This window comes from Ylistrum balloti, unplaced genomic scaffold (genome assembly GCF_031769215.1).
Source record: "Ylistrum balloti isolate Yb309-2 unplaced genomic scaffold, AGI_CSIRO_Ybal_v1 Utg370280, whole genome shotgun sequence".
In the NCBI taxonomy this organism is placed as follows: Eukaryota; Metazoa; Mollusca; class Bivalvia; order Pectinida; family Pectinidae; genus Ylistrum; species Ylistrum balloti.
This window is the reverse complement of record NW_026782215.1, coordinates 537,120-561,177: the sequence shown is the minus strand read 5'-3', so window position 1 is coordinate 561,177 and position 24,058 is coordinate 537,120. Positions and strand designations below refer to the sequence as shown.

Below are 24,058 nucleotides of genomic sequence, written 5' to 3'. Positions count from 1 at the left end.
TATTGCTTGTTTCTTTATACATGACTGCTTACCTGTACACTATCCTCTTCTGCTGGAGGTCCTCTAGACCACATGTGATCTCGGCCGCACAGAAGACAGCCCGCTCCTCCTCAAAACCGGGGTTCCCCATATTATGAATGTGGAACTTGAGGTCACCCCCATTCATCAGAGTTAATACTAGACATAATGCCTCTTTGGTTTCAAATGCATAGGCTAGGCTAACCTAGGGAAGAGATACAAAATCTATATAGACTAGGTTAACCTAGGGAAGAGATATAAAATCTATTAGACTAGGCTAACCTTGGGTAGAGATACAAAATCTTAATAGGCTAGGCTATCCTTGAGAACAGAGATACAGAATTTTAATAGGCTAGGCTAACCAAGGGAAGAGATAAAAAATATATATATGCTAGCCTAACCTTGGGTAGAGATACAAAATTTTAATAGGTTAGGCTAACCAAGGGAAGAAATATAAAATCTACATAGGCTAGGCTAACCTTGAGAACAGAGATACAAAATCTATATAGTCTAGGCTAGCCTGAGGAAAAGATACAAAATCTATACAGGCCAGGCAAACCTAGGGAAGAGATAAAATATCTTTATTGGCTAGACTTACTTAAGGAACAGGAAAAAAATCTACATAGGCTAGGTTAACCTAGGGAACATAAACAATATCTATATAGGCTATTTAATATCTTCAATAACATAAATGTTGTATAGGATAAGGCTTGGAGGTAAGAAACAATGTGTAAATTTGGTCACGTTGAAAACTGAGACAATCTTTAGTCAGTCAGAAACTCAGACTCGCTGCTATCAAAGTGGACTTATGGGAATTGATTTTCAACATCAAATATTTATTGACTTGAAGATAAATTTTGGTAAACGTAGAGACAATGCTGAAATCCTTTCAGACAATGATTCGACTTCAACAGTTTCTTAATGTAAATGACAATGTGGGATAACCCACATCATGAGTGTTGACAGCAGCACAATCTCAAGAATGTACATTGGTGTTATAAAAAGAAAAACTTTGGTTGGTGTAAGGGAGATAACTCTATCAAAATCTGACATCACACAAGTTATGAAGTGTTTGAAGTATACAAGAAGCTATAAAACCAACATAAAGTGACAGTAATAAAATCTTTATCTTTGCCACCTGGTTCTCATAGGTTATGTATGATAATCACACATAGCTTGTTACACACTAGTATTAGTCAGCCGCTAATACTTTCTGTTTAAGTTGTAGCCTAAAAATGATAATGATATACTTACAACAAACCGTGAATTAACTTTTTGTAGAATTTGCTTTTCATTGAGAGCCATCCTCTCGCCATTCCGCTTCTTTATCCTTTTCTTTTCCAGCTTCTTACATGCATACATTTTACCAGTAGCCCTCACTTGACATGCACACACTTCCCCAAACCCACCCTTCCCCAAAACCCGGTACATCCGAAATGTGTTCTTGGTTACAGGTTGTCTGAAATATAAAATCAGAAATCATCACAAACCATTCCAAGCTCTTTCCTTCTTTTTAATGTTTTTTATAAGATTGAAATCCAGAAGCCCATTTCAAATAAAGCAACAAAATCAAAATTAAATGTTTAAAAACAAACATTATTTCCTCCTTAAATAGGAAGAATTACAGTTTCAAACTCTCATGGAATGCTCTTTAATAACAATTTTCTATACTGAATTATCACATTCCGCATTTCGATTTTTGAAACTTGGTTAGATTTACCTCCCTTTGCCATTGCAAATTTTAAGAAAATCCTTTATTTAACAGTCGTTTTCTGTACTATATAAATCAATAGAGTCTGCAAACTTGTGTGAAGTATTTAATATATTCTTCATTTCCAACAATACTGTACACAGCTCTACAGCCATCATTTAAATGCCTGCAAGGACCTTAGTGTTTTAACTGAAATATGTGAGAGAGATAATGGAGGCAAAAACATCAAAAAAAGAGAGTTATAAGAGACAAAAATCAACTCACCCTTCAAGCCATTTCCACTGTAGGTACCGCTTAAAATACATACTATCTAAAAACTCTCTGAATGGCTCTCCATGTAAATATTCTAATATTATCCTGGAAAACAAAAGGTTTAAATACTGATTAAAAGAAATGATGATCTTTTTAGGAAAAAAAATATTTACGGACTTTAAACAAAATTTTTAATTACATTTATATATATATATCCCTTAGGGCTTTCTTCCCTAAATATACCAAAATTACTTATTGTTACCCACTGATTTATTACATGCGTTTAGATTTTAAAAAGATGTGTTTGAGAAACACTCGAGGTTAAGCACGAAAACATAAAACATGAAAGCTAGGACATTCAACTGAAAGTCATTTTTGTAATACACCACAAGAGAGGGTGAACAAAGGTGATCCAATCAAGTGAAAGGTCACTGGAATGCATGTGCTAAATAGAAAACTGTTTTCTAAAAGGGTGTAAGATGCTGATTGTCATGGCGACTATGGGACACACTCTACAAATTAGGGAAAGTGAAATGCAACTAACACATGTATCAAAGTCCACCAAAGGAAAGGAGAGACTTGTAGATTTTACCCCATTTCTATTATTTTCATGACTTAAGTCCCGTAAATAAACACAGATTTTAACCAATATTGATTTAATTTAAGTCCCATAGCTCTGGAAAATAGTCACAGATTTTAACAGATATTGATCTAATTTAAGATCTTAAAAAAAAAAACATTGAAAATTTGGTTCATGTCTGGAAGTGAAAATTTAAGTTATTTGAAACAAAAATAATATATTTTTTTAAATTCTGTAACTCAGATAAGTCTCGCAGATTTTGACCAAAACAGAACTAATTTGATATAAAGCATATTAATTTGATTCTAATCTTAATGTGAAATTCCAAACTTATTTGTCAGAAGCAAAGGAATTATCTAACTTTTTTTTAATCTGTAAATATGGCATCAAATATCAAAGTCAACTATGATCACAATATAAATCAAAATATCAAATTTGGTACAAATTGGACTGTAAAAAAAGATATCTGACAGAAACAAAACAAAAATTTCTCTTTCAGGGATTTAAGTCCATTATCTCTCACAAATGTTGACTGATTTTGACCAATGATAAATTAATAAGAGATCTTATTGATATAAATCAATATATAAAAGTTCAGATCAGACAGTAAAAATAAAGTTACTCCCTGGAAATCCTAAAATAGACAAACTGGACAAAAAACAATATGTTCACTGTTCTTCAATCTCAGGGGGCATAAAAAACATTGTCTGAAGTTTTCTCCACTGGTTTTGGATTGTTCATCTTTGCCTCATTTTAGGAATAAAAATGTATTAAGAAAGAACTTTTCAAGATTAAATTGCTAATTTTAGGAATTTTGCCGACATTTGAAATAATTGCAATTGTAAATTGGACCCTTAATCAGCCCCAAAAAGACATAAATTGTTTCCTTGAATGTGGAAAATATTAAATACCACTAAAAGCACTTGGCTTTTACTCAAAGATACCTCTCATAACTTCCAGTGTTTCAGTATATGAACACTTGTAATGCAACAGTGTATGCTTTCTAAGACACAAATTTGTCATTTCCAAAATATAAGTACAATGGCTTACACATTATTGATGTTATCTAAACAAAACAAAAAGTTGAAACACTTCAGTTAACTTTAGACAATTATCATGATTATTATTATATATTTGATTACGACTAAATATAAATCTCTATATAAGCCAATCAGAGGCCAAGGTAGCCATCTTGAATATCAAATCAGCCTGAATCAGAAAATTAACAAGCAAATATTGTTCATTTATAAAAAAAAATTCCAGTGATACAGTAATAATCCATGCATCCAAGAATCATAAAATTTACATCAGGGCTTCGAAAAAATAATACCTAAAAGGAAAATGTTCACAAGTATATCTATTAAATATCTATTGATGGGATATTATCCTGAATGTGATGGTTTTATTGCCGGGAATAAAAGGGCGTTTTTTTAATAATACTGCGGAAGTAATTACAGGTGGACTTATTTCCAGGCTCATGGACAAATACGGTAATCCTAATTTGAACTCTTCATTTCAGTTGCCCCACCAGTTAAAATAGAAAAGTCACATTTTTTAATTACACCAAACTTAATTCCTTTATTCCAAGAATAATCCTTGTGAAATTTAATCAAAACTTGTTAAGTCTTTCAGGACAAGTATTATAAACTACATATTTTTGAAAGGAAGAATTTGATACTATTGGCTGTATCTTGGTATATGACACACTTACTGATAAGGAACTGATAAACTCATAAAACACAAGCATACCCATATGAACCTATTCTCATTTGCTAATAGAAACACAACTTCAATCATTTTTGGCCTAATAGCTCTAAGTAATTACCCTCAGCTTGCGACAATGACGTCATTCGGATGTAATATGGTATTAGGGAACCCTTACAAAACCACCAAGATGATTGAACATGTTTTCTAACCATCCATACAACACAGAGCATAGTAACTTCCAATAATTCCAATAATTGTCATCACACAAACATGATATTGCTGATGAACAAAAGATTCTAAAGGAAATAGAAGTCTATCATTAAGACTAGGATCATGACCTATTGATACTAATTTGGTCTTTGAATTTTAATGCTGAGCTGAAATATGAAATATTTCCTTAATCTGGAAATTTTCTGCCAGTTTTGAAAATTTTAAGTAATAAACATGCTAACTGCAAAAATTCAAACTCTGAGATAATGAGGCAAGTGTGTATTTGATGTTCTTTCACATCCAAATTGCAAATTTTTCATTCATTTAAATATAATGTGACAACTTTATTAGAAAATTACAAAGAAAATTTTGACCTGTGAAAAAGATCAGCTACTCAGTATCGTTAAATATTTTCCATTTAAGATATGGCGGTGACAACTTACTGTGTACATGTGTTAAACAGTTCTTTCCCTGATGTGTTGTCCGAGATCGACTCTTTAATGGCGGTGACATGATTACCGTTTATTTGACTGACATAATCTGGAGACTGAAATATAACAAGAGTAATCATGGTAGTACACAAGTATTAATACAATCATCAATATTTTACTGTTACAAAAAAATCTTTATAAAGAATTAATGAATATAGGACCCTGTAGCTTCACAAATGTTCTAGACATTTTTCCTCTGGAAAGTAATATACTTTACAGTGAGCAAGGCAAACTCTTACACAAGGTATTCTTTTGAAATTGCAGTTCATGTGAGTAAGCAAACTACCAGGTTAGGGACCTCTTAGCTCATGTGTGTGTGTGTGTGTGTGTGTGTGTGTGTGTGTGTGTGTGTGTGTGTGTGTGTGTGTGTGTGTGTGTGTGTGTGTGTGTGTGTGTGTGTGTGTGTGTGTGTGTGTGTGTGTGTGTGTGTGTGTGTGTGTGTGTGTGTGTGTGTGTGTGTGTGTGTGTGTGTGTGTGTGTGTGTGTGTGTGTGTGTGTGTGTGTGTGTGTGTGTGTGTGTGTGTGTGTGTGTGTGTGTGTGTGTGTGTGTGTGTGTGTGTGTGTGTGTGTGTGTGTGTGTGTGTGTGTGTGTGTGTGTGTGTGTGTGTGTGTGTGTGTGTGTGTGTGTGTGTGTGTGTGTGTGTGTGTGTGTGTGTGTGTGTGTGTGTGTGTGTGTGTGTGTGTGTGTGTGTGTGTGTGTGTGTGTGTGTGTGTGTGTGTGTGTGTGTGTGTGTGTGTGTGTGTGTGTGTGTGTGTGTGTGTGTGTGTGTGTGTGTGTGTGTGTGTGTGTGTGTGTGTGTGTGTGTGTGAAGCACTGGCCTATGTAACCTTGATTGAAATTCTTTCAACAATCCCTACTCATGGCAGTGTGTGTTAATTGGAAGCTCAGAATCAGACAAGTTTGTGTTGACGTGGGTAAGACACTTTAATTACTCTCTATGGCATGCAATGGGTCTCCTGCATGCTGTTCAGTAACACAGTCACCAACTACTACATAGAGACCCAACCACATTATTAACCTGGCTGTTCACAAGGTGATGAACCCAGCAAGCAAACACAAATGTGTTTGGAAATAGATGACATATCTGGAAATAGGGATCAAATGGGATAAGGTATCAAGGGGGGGGGGGGGGGGGGGGGGGGGGGGGGGGTAATATAGAATTGTACAAGTCCTTGAATGTATCATATTGTACTTTTTATGGGTATTACTGAAAATACAACACATAATGTTTAGTTAATCCCAAAATGTGCCAAATACTATCCTTACATCATAAAATTTGAGACATTCAAATCACTTTGCCTGAATATGATTTTAGAACAATGACGGCCAAAACTGGTTCCAGAAGTATTCCCTTGAACCAAATATCTCCAATACTTGTTGAATTATCTCAAAATTATATCACGGATATCTCTATGTAAGTCAACATGATCTGAAAGGAACTGCATGGCTTATAAAAAAAGACTGCAATAATGAAAAAAATTCTGAGATTTTCCCCCTAGATTTCATAAAAGAGATAAAACATACAGAGCATGCTTACATCCAGACCTCAACTAAAACCCATGTGTAACATTAGATGAAGAGTATTGCGATCTGTCAGTCACTTATCCTGCTCCACATAGAGATAGCCCTGGCAACTCCAAATCTGATGATTTAACTAAAGCCTTTTAGTATTATCTTTCTCCCAAAATTATCTCCGATCTCAAGTATTCCCTGCCAGCAGTATTTCCTATTTTTATCTATATGACTTCTCATCTTCTTTCTTGAACTTTCTTCTCCCCAACTTGTCTAAAAAAATTTGAAAAGACCAAAAGTTTGCCTGTGCTATAGATTTAAAATTATATACAGTGAATTTCAGCTGCACTTTTAAAACCTCCTTTTCTCCTTATATTTTTAATCTATAGAACAATGGAAACTTTAATGTCGGAACTATATGTTTTTGGAACTATCTTCCCTCTCTCTCTCTTTTTCTTTTTTAAATCTTGACTGCCAAATGCAACAAATTATCACGTGTACAGAGCTGTATGATAAAAATTAAAAAAAAAAAAAAAAAAAAAAGAATTAAAAATATCATAAGAATCTTTTTTTTGGTTTCAACTAAATATCTTATATACTGCAGTGTTGAAATACAGGCAGAATAAGAGAAAGATGTATGCTGGCCTCCCGTCTGTGTGTAATTACTTGAGACCCATCTATTTAACACATGTTTCGGACCACAGGCTGCCAGTGTTTCCAATATGGCAACCTTTGGCATTTACGTCCCTTGTATAGGGCAATCAATATTTGTGCCCAAGCTTGGAGACCGAAATTACTTTATTTTTTTTGTAAGCTCCATGATTCATAGCATGCTACAGGTCCTCCGTTACTCCAAACCACTGCCTCCTATACACTAATTCAATAAGAAGCTCGGCACATTTTACACAACTCAGCAACCCGTCTGTCGATTTACTCCCTGTACAGTATACATATTAGGCCACTATATGATTACCCTAAATATCATTTGGTACACATGTGATATCGTTAATTTTAGCTGGATATTGGCATTGGTTCTTCCTTATCCAGTGGCATAATTATACATCCTATCAACTCAACATCTTATAGACTGGAAATCTATTGGCCTTATTTCAGTTATGATAATAATTCTTTCAGAATGGCTTGTAGGGAAGGTGAAAAACAAGTAAGGTGGAAAAACATTTACCTTTTAAGCACATATCTGACAACTAGAACATGGTTATAAGACATAAATGTCCATGCTATGACAAGAATTCCACAGAAGTGGATGTGTCACCTGCCCAGCAAGGTTTCTGGAGAGGAGTTTTATATATTCATTGTATTAATTCCATTTATATAGTTTGTCTATTTGTTTGAGATGTGATGAGTAAACTTGCAGATTAGATGTATAGTGTCAAAGGGAACAGAGTCCTGATGATAGAGTTTCCTTATTCATACAACATAATGTTTTTATTTTCACTCAAATTCTTAAAGAAAGTTAGATATGAAAATGTTAATTTGCACTAATTTCCATGTACAGTGTATATGTATAATATTTGTAATAAGAAGATGAGTATTTGCAATCCCAAGCAAGCAATTTTGGTAAGAAAACACTGTATGAAGTTTGAGGTTAATCAAACAGAGGGTACTAAGTTAGTGTGAAATTTTTTTTTCTATTAATAATTACAGTGACCTTGACCTTGACCTTTGACCATTGGACTAAACAAGCAATCCTAAGCAAGCACTTTTATTAGGGCACTGTGTTAAGTTTGAGTTTGATCAGCAAAAGTAAACTTAAGTTATCACAAAAACACTCCTTTTTTGTGGATGACAGCAACACTGACACCGCCAACATAATAATACCTATGTCGCCTTTGGCTGGCAGGCTACATAAAAACCAGAATCTAATCAGGTTTGTCAGGTAAATATGCCCACAAACCCCCTTTTCCATCATCACCAAAGTAACACCGTGAGAAAAGTTTGGACGGATTATTATTGTTTTATTTGAATCTTACACAATACGAAGTTTTCCTGCTCCACAGAGACTCCAAGTAAATCTAAATCCTGTATATAGAATGATGGTCAGTGTGATTACCATGTAATAAGTTCTGAAAAAGTCATCAGTATTTTTGTGTTATTTGAAACATTTATAGTTAAAAGTTACCAGTTTTGCAATACTTATTACATATAATACTACACTAAAGGCTCTGTATTGTTTATGTATCTATCTCAGTAATCGTGCATAAGTATCCAAAAATCAGCAATAATTTATATAATTATCTGATAAATATCACTACATCATAGCTGGCTGCATGCTGATCATGACCACCGATCATGAAACAAATATCACTTGTACATGTATTCATGTTGATAATTGTTAAACACGAGGACAGGTCAAAGGACAGGAATGGTAATTCACAGCACAGTTAGAAAATCGTGCTATTGCTGATATGCATGTGAATGATAGATTTAAACACACAAATAGACTTCCATTTTGGTGCAAATGACACATTTCCCCAGACATCTAATAGTCAGGCCAAAATTTGGGTCAAATTTCCAATTAGTGAAAAACAACTTATACAATAAAATATGACATCATCAAATTGTCCTTTTGGTATAAACCTGAGGACGGGTATTAACGTAACCTAATTCTTGTCATTTATCCCAATCTCTATGGTTGGATTATCCATCCAGTACAATTCAGTCATTGAAATTTGTTTTCACAGCAATATATATCCATGTATGGCATATCTACATGATGAAGTGGAAAGAAAAAGACATATGACGTCAAATAAATTGTGACATAATACAGCAACAAAAGACTTGCTTCCTTTCATTCTCTTTGTGTTCAAATTTAGTCTTTTTATGGTACTAACAAATGATGTCAGGTAACTAATTAGGCTGTGATAGTTCATCTGTGCACATGGATTTCTTGGATAACCAGGGATGGAAAACCCAAGACATGTTCATTAATCACCATCTAGTCCCTCGGGACATACTGTAAATCATGTGGGTTTTGTGTGGTGTTCATTTTCGCGCTAACATGACGAGATCCAACCGTGGGTTAAAATCTCTAACAATTATTTTTTCTCTTGACTTTGTACGAATCTCTCAACGACATCCTTGTTATTCCATAGATAATTTACTTTTACTTCCTTTTGAACTTCCGCTGAATTGACATACCTTACATTTTCACAAACAAATCTGTTCGACATATATCACTTTCAAATCATGTTTTTGCCACAATATCTGTAGAAATGAGTAAGTGAAATGAGGTATCCATGAAATCTAAGTGACTTACACAAATTGTCTTCATGAGTCTTGATTCATAAAAATGTAAGATATAGTGTGCATGTATCACTTGGTTCACAAATAGAATCTCAACTGTTTCCATTTTCAGGACGAAAGTCTTACATGTTCGGAGTCATACCAGTCTGTAAACCCTTGTAAAATAAGTGTATCTGTGTCTTTGTCTTGCTATAACCAGGTGATGAGACTCAAATCCTTTTCTTTAAAGAGTGGATGGGATGGAAGTTACATCACTTGAGACTATGAAACAGTCTTAGTAGCAGGATTAAGTTCAACTATTCATGCCCTACCAGCAAATGTGTGTATGAATGGTTGTCAGAGCAATATCAATGTTAAATTATCAGATTTTTAACAGCTCTGGTTTTACAGTTACCTTGTTTTTGTCCGAGATAAAATGTAAGCCATGCAGATGTTCAATATCTAAATGGTGATTTGCGACCACTGTATAGTACGATATTTAGAAATTTCAATAACATATGGTTTCTGTGACTTTAAAACATCATGAAGCTATCAACTGTTGTGTGGATACAGGATAAATCTGTCCCATAAGACTTATGCTTCATAATTGACCATAGTATGGCCATGCCAACATAGAAATATTTGATTTGTCAGAAGATCTTCACTTTAAGAACAACTTGTTACATAAAGTTTTTAATTTTTTTTTTTAATTTGGAAACAGACTCTTTTGTATACAAAATATACTACACAAAGCATGTTAAAAAGAAAAGAATCTGCTTAAAAACAACCATTAAGTTTTTGTTGGACTATCATAAACTATATATCAATAGTTACAACAAACAGAACTCAGATGTTATCATCAATGTGTGAAATGTACAGCTGTTGTCTAGCATTGTGTAAACAGAAAAAGTTTGATCAAGATGATACCTACCTTTGAATTAAGATATTTTTCAAACACTTCGGTGGCCTTGGTAGGTCTTTTTTCATCCGGTGCAACTTCATAATCATTCTAATGAAATAGATAAAGGTAAGAAAATCTGTAATTAATGAAATGTAACAAAATGTTGAGGAATTCAATACAAAACTACACTCACAATAAAAACAGTATTACAAACAAACAGCACAATGACTGTTAAGTAAATATCCCAACAAATTTTTTTCAAATTGGAAACTGCAATCCTCAAATATTGGTACTGGATTTAACCTAATTATAGCTAACTTGATACAATTTCTTTTTTAATAAAGGGCAAATCTAATTATTTGATATACACAAATCCATGGGTTCACATGTTTTACGATTTTGCCATGGGTGTAATCAATCTATCAACTGCCATGCTTTCTTTTTTTTTTCTACTTTTATGCAAATCAAACTGATTCACTTAAACAGCAGAAAAGGTTAACATGTACAACAATATGAAGATATTACAGCCAAATTTTGAAACTCCTTTCCTATTACAACATATTTATTCACACTCCCTTTCAATGTTGATGTAGATTTTATATTCACGGTAATTTAAGAACTTCTCTACAAGAAATTTGTATGATTACTAACAGAACTTCTTTCAAAGGTAACAAATTACTTTAAAAAAAAGTGTTCAAAGATAAAGAAATACTGCACTGCCAAGTATCAGCAACGATTAAAGAAATGAAAATATTTTCTACCGTTAAGTCAAGTAGTAACCCAAAAATTTCTCAATACCCAGATCACCTGCCAATACGCCCATGTGTGCTGGTATTCAACCTAAATCATCACGTTCATTCAGAACAGTTTTGCCAACATCTTGTCAAATAATATGTGGTCATGGCCTTTTAAATCAAGGGGTGACCGCAGGGTGTTTGAAATTGGTCATCAAGTAAAACGACTACATCATCAATTTTATTATACTGTTATCAAATCTGTTGTCATTGAGATGATATCTGTAATGTTTCAACATTATTTTGACTATTATATCCAAAACTTGTCTTTAAAGCTTTTAAAAACTGATCAAAGATGAAATATTTGATGATTGCAACATTACTTATGACTGAGCTGGTCATGATATGGTCAATATATCAGGATGACGTGAAGGAATCAGGCAAGTTGGCAACACTGTCAGAGGTTGTATTGGCCTATTACTAGAGACCCTCATGATGTGTAGTTCTATATAAAATATTCACATTCTTATCACAGAGCATCAATAGAAATGATTTAAGACTTCTTACTAATGAACAAGTTTCCACCACACTGAAAATAAGTTTCAATGTCGGATATGAAAAACTGATCTTAATTCCCCATAATTATATAACAAAAGCTACTGAAAGGCCAAAAGGCCGTTACAGTGGACATAAAACCCAATTATGATCAACTAATTATCAAAAAAAAAAATAGTAAAAGTTTTCCTCGACTGATCTTGTGTCACATAACAGGATTGAGAAATATACAAGATGTGTTGACTTCAACTTCTGAAATTTTACTGTAGGTAATGGATTGGCAGCTTTTTAAATAAAAGGTTGAAAGAATATTTACTGGACCGGTGTAGTGTTATTATGTATAGGCTGATTCTTAAATACAAAACAGCTCCCATAGTTTTACAAGGCTACATTGGTCTGTCATTCCTTTTGTAGCAGGAACCATTACAGCATTACCTTTATGCTAAATCTCATTAAGAGGATTCTTAAAAGCTAGATAATGATAGTCAAATGATTTATGACATAAGCTGAGTTTCATAAGAGGGATGTTTTCAGCGATCTGAGTCACGATGATACATTTTTGGTCGTAACACTTCACGATATCAATACTTTACCAGTATTGTTCCAGTTTAATGAGCCAAAAACAATGTGACTGTGTTAACAATCTATCTGTAGTCCTTAATCACCAAACCCTGCTTGAATAGAATATAAGGATTCAATTGACATTTGTGAACCTCCAAAAAATGACAGATCAAATCAACATGTATGATAAACATACTGTGTTGGAGCATGTACACCATAAAAACTTATTTCAACTTTAAATTAAATAAAAAATAATTCTTTCAAAACTTAAACATTTTATATGCATGTGTACAACGAAGGTTATGTATGTATTTTTTTTACATTCTTCCATTGCAAGCTTGATCATTCAAAATGTGTCGATAACATTTAATAGTTATTAAATTATAACATCAAAGATAGTATAATAGTATCTCGGACAGTTGCCAATTTTTTTTTTTTTTTAATTGAAGTTGACCCTATCATATTTAACTGTATATGTGTGTCTGACACTGACATTTTGGACACCCTGACTTCAAATCTAAACCTTTGGCACTAATTTGAACACTGAGATATTTCGTACACAACTACTTATTAGAAGAAAACATGACTTCTGTGATGGCTAATGTGTCCAGTGCTGTGAGGAAAGGAGGATTTCACTCAAAAGTTCACTCAGGAACCTCTTTATTTTCATTTTTGTAAGTAGTATTGTTTGACCTAATTAACCTCCATTTATACTAACAACAATTCTACATTTCTTTGAAGCAATTACAGACAATTCAAAAATGCTAATAATTATCAGGCATTTAAAGCTATGCCTCAAGCATTTATCTAGAAAATCCCTCCCTCTTGTCTATTTTATAGTATATCCAATATATGCTTTAAAAGACAATTTTTCCTTCAAGCCATCCTTGAAATTAACTGTTTTGAATTAACTGACCAACAAATCCTTAGAGAACTTGAGTTAGTAGGTAGGGAAAATAACTTTACATAATTGGCGAAAAAAAAAAATGAAATAACAGTGCAAAATTTTTAATCTGTTTTTTGAGGCAGGTCACAAATCATAGTTATTTGATTTAGTAATATAACAAACATTATATGACTTTTTGAAAGAAAACAATAATATGCAAAACTGGAATAGAAGCTTCCAATAATTAAATCAAAGCACTGAAACTGAAAGGCTAAACATGTTGATAATATACATATTTGTAACTTTAACAACAATCAAACACATTTATAGAAGATAACTATCAACAACCATATTGAAAATTTTGAAAACATTTTCAATCAAGTCAGTGAAATTGGGCAATTCACTGAAACAATATCCAAGTTCCATATTGCGAGATTGTCACTGGCATTGGTATTGTATATTGAGCCCAGAACACCATTAAAACTTGACAACTGATCATAAATGGTTCCTTTTAGTTACAGTGTTTGATTACACAGAACTTCAATTCTAGGTACTGTTAGTCCTTTCGATCCATGTTCAATATGCACTTGAAGATGTCAATTTTTTCCCCACAATTATCATTTGAAAGCCGACCTAAGGGTGGGTCACTTATTTCCTTCACTTTAAATTGGGAATTTTGTTCATTTTCTCACATTATCACTGTATGTTATATATGATGCTTGTGAAAGTGTGTATAAAGTTTTTTGACATCAAAGTAGTTTTTGAACTTCTTACAGTGACAAACATGATTCATCCAAAAAATTTAATTGCTCATTCTACCAGTGACCATGCCTGAATAACACTTGTCTTCCAGATGATGTAAGTTCAATCAGGAAACTTAAGTCATATATGCTTCTATCACCACAGGAATCAGATATTCACACGTATGATTCCTGTGCACTGCTTTAACGAAAATATCATGCACACAGGAAAACCCAATGTCAAGGGTACATGGATACTGCAAACATGTTAAATGGATGGACAAGCTATGAAAATATTGGTTTTGAATCTAACTCAATCACAAGAGTCTGAAGATAATACAATTTCATCAGAGGCAACTCATAGTAGAATCAATATCTTATGCTATGTCCTGTCTTTTTGATTGGTTAATTACTATACAAGAAGGTTCCCATCTAGGTAATTTCCTTACATAGATAATGTTTCAGTTATTACATTATGGCATTCTAAAGATTGCACCTTGTACAGTAATATTTAAACACTAAAAGCGTACTTCATGCTATGGCAGAGATGCATGAAATTTTACACTAGATATAAATAAACAATAGATTAAAATGTTATTTTTTCAAATTCTAATCATTTGAAACGTTTTGAATGAATCTTCAGATCCATGCTTGTAACCCTGACCTGTGAAAGAAGTAAACATTTCTGAAGTGTATTAGAATTTAGTGGCAAATTCTACATAATATCTTACAGATATATACCAGATATTTCAATCGTTCTACAAAGTGCTGCATGAATATGAAACAAAACATTTATCAACCAGATACCAAGAGCCTTAAACATAAATGTTAAGCAATACACATTCGGCAAAGTTTGACCTTGCCGTTGATATAGGATTTTACTAGTTTTGGCTTGTCTTCCAATCCCCAATAGACTGAATTTTTATTATCTATTGAACAAAGGTTCTTAAAATACTCCTTAAATAAAGTCAACTAATGCAGAATATTATGTGATGTGGAATAGAAAACCAGAAACATATATGTGTTATATACATCTATAACTACAGACATAAAATGATGTTAGGATGAATTCTTTCTTGTAATTGATTTTATTCCTCATTAAATCAACATAAAACGACTCTTAAAACAAGATGACGCTGTTCTCAAGTGTGATACATAATACAAGTGTACAGTCGGCGATCAAAGAAAATTTATCTCTCTGTAACTCAACCAATTTTACAAATATCAACATGAAATTTGGTACAAGGATGTATCAAGATTACATCAACAATTTATCTTTTGATGTCGCTAACTTCTTTTAAATATTTTAAACAACAGCGTCTGCAGACACATCAGGATTACCACTGCTATTTGTATATAATGTACACATGTATGTCAGGCTGTTGAATTCCCTCGAGTAAAATCGTCATTTTCCTATTTCTGAAACTGAAACCTACTATATTGTTGTACCATAATCATATAAAGTACATATTGTTTAACGTTACCAACTTCATTTAGTATTTACAAAGTGTCACTATCTTTATATTGAAACAGATATTTTCTGAAGAGACTTTATGACTCTCTCTGTCGCTGATTGTCACTTGTTGATGATTTTTAGACAGACCGCTAGGAATAGCTGGCAGTACTAGCAATCCTATAATCCTACACATTCCATCATATTGGGTTGTCTCAAAGAACTCCTTTAAACCAGAAAAAAACATTGTTTGTGAATAGTGTCAGGAACACTTAGCTGGTCTTTTTTTGGGAAGTTTTTAATATAATACTGCTTGTCTCGTCATGACCATAAGCATATGTAATGCTGTTCTGAAAGATGGCAGCATGATTTATAGCATATGATTTGGTAGGTGTCATAGGTAACCCAGTAGAAAATTTGAACCAATCAGAAAGCTGGGATTTGAGCCAATCAGAAAGCTTGGGTTTGTAACAAAAGCCTGACAATCGTCTTTTTGCCTAAAAAGAGAAACACAGGACTCCTCATAAAATTATTTTATTACTTTAAGCCTGACCTGACTAGTCACTGCCATAACTAAATTTTAACTTGTTTAATTTCAGGAAAAGGAAAGATGCTAACGGGAAGAAAAAGACTAATCCTGTTAAATTACAGCAAGAGCGTGTCCGTCAGTTCAGCATATGGTTTGAAGAACGTGAGAAGGACCGGGATCGTGAGTATCTACGTCGAAGGAGGAAACGGGATATAAATCGAGAAGAGATTTCAAAAGCGACTGGCAGGTACCGGCTCCTATTTATCCCAACATGCATTCTTCTCTTTACGGGGGTCATTATCCTTATCACAAGCATTATCCCAGGGATAGGATCAGACACAATCTTCTGGAAGAAGCGTGAAATATTTCACATCATTGGTCCAACCGTCTTCGGCTGTGGGATAATAATGCTGATGGTTACAGAGGCATTGTTGAATCGTCGAAAGAAACATATGACCAGAATACGTCGAATAGAAGATATGGAGTGTACAAAACGAAAGTTGGCAATTTCCCAAAAGCCATGTGTTCATCAACAAAGACTTCTGGACACATACTTTAAATCCGGCAAGTTGTGCGGTTGTCGATTTGATCTGGTCGCTCAAAAACGGAAACCTATGGTTTCTGTTGAGACACAGACAGATGAAATACTATTAAATGATTCCATTCAGAAGACACATGGAAGAGGCTCATTCCGAAAATATAAGCAGAAACTGTGTAAGATGGAGTCTGTTGACAGTGCAGCATACAGCATGGAGTCATCTGCTACATGTTTCACAGACTTGTACGATGGGGATGAAGATGAGGATGTCAACTCCATCAACGAGGAGGAAGTTTGTCCACTCATATTTGAGAATAATAGACCACTTTCAGGTATGGGCTTTGTACCAGTTGTCCCGACAGTAAAATATGACACCAAGGGTAGAGTGTGTAATGATATACCATTTATCATCACACCTCCAACTACAATGCAAGACCAGCATCAGCCTAACCTCAAACCATTAAAATCATTTGAAAATATGGCAAGTGATCAAAGTCTTTCCCTATCATGTGAACCTTACCGAGACCGTGCCAATTCTGAAGGTCATGTCAACCGATCATTTGAACGAAGTATTTCTGTCAATGATGGTTACAGTTACCCAGAAGCATCATCTTCTTCATTACAGCTCAATGAACAAGTTGAACAACAAGTTCTGGTAACAAATTTGTCATCTTTAAATAATTCAGTTCCAAATCTCAACACTACTACAGCCACAAGTCCTCTTTTGTGTGTTGATCCAAATGTTGCAGCTCGGAGGGCAAGCTGGACGACATTCCAGTAGGAACTGCTTGAGTTTTTCCAGGCCTTTACACAATAAACAGCTGACTGTGCTTTGAATTTATGGAATTATGTTGCGATTTTACTTTGACAAAGTCCCAACAAAACACTGAAAAGATCCCACAAGGATCTTGGTGCCTGCCATTGATCTTAAACATTTCAATGTAAGTTTGATCTTTCCTCTCCTTTCCTCTTCCTCTTCATCACACTAAGAGTGTTACTATTTTTGATCATGTGGTAAAATTGTTCATCTAGGAAACAATGGAAAAACAATTTCATGAAAGATTTTTAATGACAATCATTAGCTGTGAAAATACAAGATTGTCATCTGTCAGCCATATTGATTTTTCAACTAGTCTTAAAACTGAACACATCTTGAAGAACCAGGGGGAACATACAGGTCAAGAAATAGTTGAAACAAACTTTTAATTTGCTAATCTAAGATTGCCAATCCAAATTGAAAGATCCATTAAGTACTTTTTCAAAACTATTGATACCAGACTTTAAATCTCAAAACCAAAATGAGCTTTTCAGACATTCTCAAAATTGAATACAGACACAACTTCTGTACAAAATTGAAAAAAAATATATTAAAATGAATCCTTTAGGATATTTTTCTTAAAAAAATAGTGATAAAAAACTTTTGGAAAATGGAGACGGCCATCTGTCAGCCATTTCGATTTTCCTAATAACTCTCAAAAATGGACAGACACAAGGGAATGAAGATCCAATGATGATAAACCAGGTATGAAGGCTGATTTGAACAGCCCACCATCTCATGTATTTTATCAAAATTTATGTTGTTCTTGACCTTAAAAGTTTGATCAGAATCCCACTACCTCTGCTCATGTGATGCTACATCAGGGACTATAAACTTGACTGTATGAAACTTTGTTTTAGTTCTCAAGTTGTGTAAACGTAAACATAATATTGATAAGTTCCTTATATCAATCAAATGGAAGCAATTTCATGATTTTTGTACTTGATTTCCAACCATACGTAACATTTTTGTTTTTGAAAAGAAAAGAAACATCCCGATATAAAAAATATTTTCATGTGAAAATGTTTCACACATATCTCATTTAAAACTCATCTCCATCTTCCATCTTATACAAAAAATGTGTTGGCAGATACCACATTTATATAAATTTGGCATGTTTAGTCTTCAGGTTCTGTTTCTTCCTATCACTCTGTTCATACACTTAATTTTTTGTCCTATAGCTGTAGTGCTAAAGATTAAATATGATGATTCACTATTTTTAACTCTGTGCACCAGGCTTTTTTTAATTACTTTTTTCTATTACAATATTGCAACTAACCAGTGATAACACTTGAAGCCAAAAATAAATTGAAATATGAATAATGTTTGAGTCTATGTATATAACTATCAGCTCCAGGAGATAGTGAGAGAAATTCAACCTGCAAGTTTCTAACGCAACTGTTAAGTGCTTGAGGTGAATGCCACTAGAGAAAAAAAATGTTTCAAAAAGTACTATCTAGGATAAAATTATTCAGTTTCAGTTGAGATTCGGTCAGGGATTCAGTCAACAAATAAGCACATTAAAACAAATTTCAGGGTGGTCGAGTGGGGCAGTGGTAACTCACACGCCTTTCACCTAGCTGTCCAGGGTTCAATTCCCAGAATGGATGTGAAAAGGTAAAGGGTCACCTGCCCAACCATGGGGATTTCTACCTGTGTTCCAGTTTTCTCCCACAATAAGACCCCTCATGGGCTTACATCCAGGCCAAAAAGAGTGATCAGTATAGCTGAAATAACTTATTTTGCAATTATTGTAAAATAAAGTTAATATATTAAAAAAAAATGATAAGATTAAACAAAATTTCAGATTAAACATTCAGTACAGCTTATTTATACTGAATTTAGCCTAAAGGTTCATCATCTTAGCACTGTCAGGTTTTTGACCAGAGATTTATTTTCTTCTTTGCCAATGCTTTACAGCCAAAACAAAGGGACTGTTTTCCCTAGCAAAAATGTGTGTTATTTTCCCTAAATGAAGCAAAGTCCAATAGTATTTTCCCAATTTTTCAGAAAACCTTACTATATTTTTCAATTTTATGAGGCTCAAGCTGCTGTAAATCAAGTAAGAAAAAACACTGACAACACAATAAAATTGTTTTGTTTTAATTTTTCACTGATCAGTAAGTTTCATTTAAAATAAATAATATTTTATTTCATCACATAAGCTGCCTGTTATCCGGTGAATTTGCCCATATAATATTTTTTGCATGTTGCCGATTGTGATATAACCTTGTGCTTTTCTCATTGGCTGTGCAAGTCAAACATTGATTGTGATGTCATAACATAGATAATGATGTTATATCCTAAACTGAAAATGGCACAACAAATGGCTATGTTTGATTCTGCATCCACATTTTGACTTCAAACCTGTAAAAATCTAACTTTTCTGAGTTAAGAGATAAGAAGTATCTTAAATTCATCAAGACTTGCAAAATACAAAACTACTGTGCCTTGTTTGTTTAAAAACTACATCCTTCATAGATCCTACACATAATAAATGGGGAATATAGCAGAGATAACATGACAATCTTAAGATTTAAGGGTTTTGTACAGTTGCTATTGCTTTCAGTTAAGGTAAGACGAGTTTTCCAATAGCAATACAAATTACATACAAAAGATAGTATGCCAACTTGATACCCTCTTGTTGTATAATTCCCTTTACAGTCGACCTGAGACCCAGGAGGAAGCAACTATACTAAACCTCTACATCACTTTGACACAAAAGGTCCAGGTTTTACACACTGATACCATCAAACAGGTTTTCAAAAGAAGTAAGGCTTCATAAGACCATGACACATCGGGGCTTCAATTTCTTAGCTAACTTCAGAAAATTCCTTTCTTAAAATTCACTATCAGAACACTTAGTTTAAAGGGTTATAAACTTATACAGTATCTTTTTATATCAACTCAAATATAGGATATATGTATAACTTCATCATATGGAAATTGAGAACTGTAGTCTAAGGTTATTAAAAGTTTCAAAAGAGATGAAATGCATGGATCAGTTTTACAGAAGATTTGAAATTGACATTTACTCATTCACAGCATGTACAAATTAGTTTTAACACCAGGTATTTTTTATACAATATACTGCCTTGGAGTCATCCAAAAAAAGCTTTAATCTTATAGGTATTTTGTAAGAATTTGTCAGTTTAGCAAGGGAGATAAGTCAGCAAGGATAAAGATCACTGACACAGAAATATCAAGAGTTAGGGAACACATTTATTAAAAGAAGTTGTTAGAATATTTAAACTAACACAAACAAAGTCTGTGACCTTCAAATTAGGTCAAGGTCATACATTTGATCAGACTTGGTAGCCTATTTTGAAACATTTATTTCTACTGTTATGTTATGAGAACTTCTATTCTATAGACTTGGTAGCCATTCTGGTCAGTGAACTCATAAAGCAAAACACTAAGGTAATGAGTTACATGAGCTGCTAAAGTTATATCATTGTAAAATAATTTTTCACCATGTCTATGTATAAAATCAAATCTAAGCCCACATGATTGTGATGTTGCAAGAACTGATGTAGCAACAAAACAGAAGTTTCTGTAAGGAAGTAATAGGTTTGATCAGAGCTTGATAAATCTTGTGGCTACAATAATTCTACAGCATAACGCAACATACATCAGGGAAAAAAATAAAACAGTTGTTTCATCTTTCAAAACAATTCATCATAAATGAAGCAATTCAAAAATATCTTTGTTTTCTTGTTGGATTTTTTATATCAGATTTTTTTATTTCAGGTTTTTTTTCTCCATGCATCATTTTTATTTTATTATCTCCCAGATGCATCAGCGAGAAGCTTGAATGGCATCAGTTTTAGACAAAAAATGGCATGGTTTGAGCCTTCTGTCAAGTTTCAGAAGATGTACGCACTCTAGCATCCACCTCACTATTATATGAAAATACATTCTACAATATTTGATCATTTAATAATACCAATGGCAGACATTTAAGACATTCTTGTCCACTTATAACCTGTTACAACGATGGTGAAAACAAAGTACTTGAAACCTCACAGAATTGTATCAGGCAGCATGCTTAACTGCTTTATTATGATATAATTACAACACCATATGCATGACCCTTCACGGGTGGCATCCCAGTTTAGCATATAAACAAATTTACAAATGAAATGAGAGATTTGTTTTTGTGAACAAAATCACGTCTCCCTTTTCAAATAAATATGTAGCTTGGTTGCTTTGGTAGTGGAATGGGATGAAAAGAAAATATATTCCTGTTCTCAATCATTAATTTTATTCAAATTGTTTGTTACTCTTAACAATGTTGGTAAGTTTTGGTATAGAAAAGTATATAAACTGATTATAGCTATTATTGCATATCAAATATTCATTATATTATATATCTATTAGATGAACTGTTGTTTTGACTTATCCTCTCTCAATACCTCTGTATCTACAGAACATTGCACTGTTACTGAAATCTTTTAAAAAAATGTTTTAATACTTTGGGTATATTTCAACAATGTTACAAGTTGGGTCATGCCTTGAATAAATATTTTGGTCTTTGACCTTAAGGTCAATGTCAAAGTGACAGTGTATTTCATCTTGAGGTGATAAAATTGAATACCAACATTCACTAATGGATCCTGTACAGGTTCAATATTACCACTAAAACTAGAAATCATTTGAAAATTCACACTTATTTGACCTTGATGTCAAGGCCACAGTGAACTAACTGCAGTGCATGTTTTTTGTTTTAAAGTCTAATATGCTGTCATTTTTAACATACGTTTAAAAGCAAAAACAAAATGTTCTTGATCAGAGTGAAAAAAAATGGTCCTACCTATCTACCTACCCTATTTTCCCTACCTACCTTTCGTACCTACCTACCTACTCATGGCAATACTTGGTAGCTAGAGTCAGTTAAGGGAAAAACAAACTTATTTTTAATGCTAACCATACATTTTGCAGATATACAACAAAAGAGTATGCCGTTGCCAATCATTAGCTACATTTGAAACTTGTTGTCTCAACATCACTCGAGTCCAAATAATGTTCAAGTCCTGATTTTTTTCCTTCTGTATCTTTGTAGTTTTAGCTCAGATGACTAAAATTTCATTGAGCCTAAATTTTGGTTGAGTCAAAGCGAATTTTCAGTCCCTACAATTGTAAAGTAAGGGAAAAGTCATTTGTAGTCTCGAAAGTAATTTTTGTCGAAATATCTCCACGTCTTGACAAAATCGGTCAATACATACATAGTAGAAAGTCACATGTGTGTAACACATAACTAAGAATGTGTATTGGTCCATCGTACACACAACGCTCAGTTTCTGGCAATTAATTACCAATTTAATTATCCAATTAAAGGTTGGCTTCTTAATTAGTGTCACCATCCTGTAGCGATGACTTATCTGTACATTAAAAAAATAGTGCGTTTACACAAAATTTGAAAATATTTAGCTAGGTTGCGTGTATCTTCATAAACGATAAAAACGAAACAGTCAAACCAGTACAAACTTTTTGACGAAATCTGATCCCCATAGTTCAGATAGAAACTAATTTTGAGCTTGTTTACTAAAGTACTGTGATCAAGCACTTTGTCAGATCTAGTCATACTGAAATGATCTGTAGCTTCATACATTGTTTCTTGTAGCCAATGAAAATCAAACTTAAATTTCATTTTATTGCCATTCCCTAAAGCATATGATGTATATGTATGTGCTTGGTCAGTATGGGTATTGTATCCATGTGTGGGATGGAACGACTTGAGTACAAATGTATTTGATCGAGTTGTTATTACATGTTTTGTTTAGATGAATAAACAATAAAACGAGAAAGTAGAAATAAATTTAATTGTTTATTTAATACCATTTCAAATAACAGATTAAACTACACTGTTTTCACGCTTTAGAAACCCTACTTCGTTCGACTGTAATCAATGTCAGGAAACTGATATTGTCATCATTATTGATACATTTTGTTTGAGTCGAAATTTGAATAAGACAAAATATTTTCCACTGCCCCTTGAATTTTGAGATAACTAGAGTTGACTGTACCTCCAACCTCCAAATCACAAAGTGCATGTAAAGCTATATGGCTGAAGTATTTGAAAAAAACTTATAAAAATGAATTTTGTTTCAAATTGTATAGGAAATGTTTCAGTGGGTGACTGAAATTTAGAGTCAGTAATCAATAATTGTAATACATTAATGGTTGACAAAGTTGTAAGAAACTTACCACCATGTCTAGGAAACTGATGGCTTTGGCAAGTGTGGGTGTTCGGGAACAGTACATACGAAACAATTCACGTCCAATGGGCTGTTGTTCCACAACATAGTGATACGACTGAGCTGCAAAAAAAATTTCAATATTACAAAAAATCATTTGTATATCTGGACGTTATTTTTTAAATCAATTCTACTGGAGACTACCATAGTTTTTCTTATTTCTGATATCTCAAATTGTGATATACATTCATTTTACTAATCCCTTAACTTGTAAGTTCTATGTCAAGGTTTATTAATTATTTTTCCTTGACTTAGACAAAAAAAGGATGGTTTGATAAACCTTCTATTACATCCATTTTTCAAACAATTCTAATTCCTTCTCACAAAAGTTTTATACAAATGAATGAACCGGTAAAATTTAA

The 24,058-nt window shown here is 33.4% G+C and overlaps 1 protein-coding gene across 1 annotated transcript in view; it reads right to left on the bottom strand.

Annotated features, from left to right (window-relative positions):
* The window catches only part of LOC132552796 (G protein-coupled receptor kinase 5-like), a 44,163-nt gene that overhangs the window by 7,791 nt on the left and 12,314 nt on the right, over window positions 1–24,058 (bottom strand). Inside the window, exons 3-8 of the mRNA XM_060216990.1 lie at window positions 23,647–23,759; window positions 10,657–10,734; window positions 4,922–5,025; window positions 1,994–2,086; window positions 1,273–1,477; window positions 33–223 (exon numbers count right to left, since the gene is read on the bottom strand). Of these exons, the coding sequence (XP_060072973.1) occupies window positions 33–223; window positions 1,273–1,477; window positions 1,994–2,086; window positions 4,922–5,025; window positions 10,657–10,734; window positions 23,647–23,759 (784 nt within the window). The remainder of the gene's footprint in view (window positions 1–32; window positions 224–1,272; window positions 1,478–1,993; window positions 2,087–4,921; window positions 5,026–10,656; window positions 10,735–23,646; window positions 23,760–24,058) is intronic.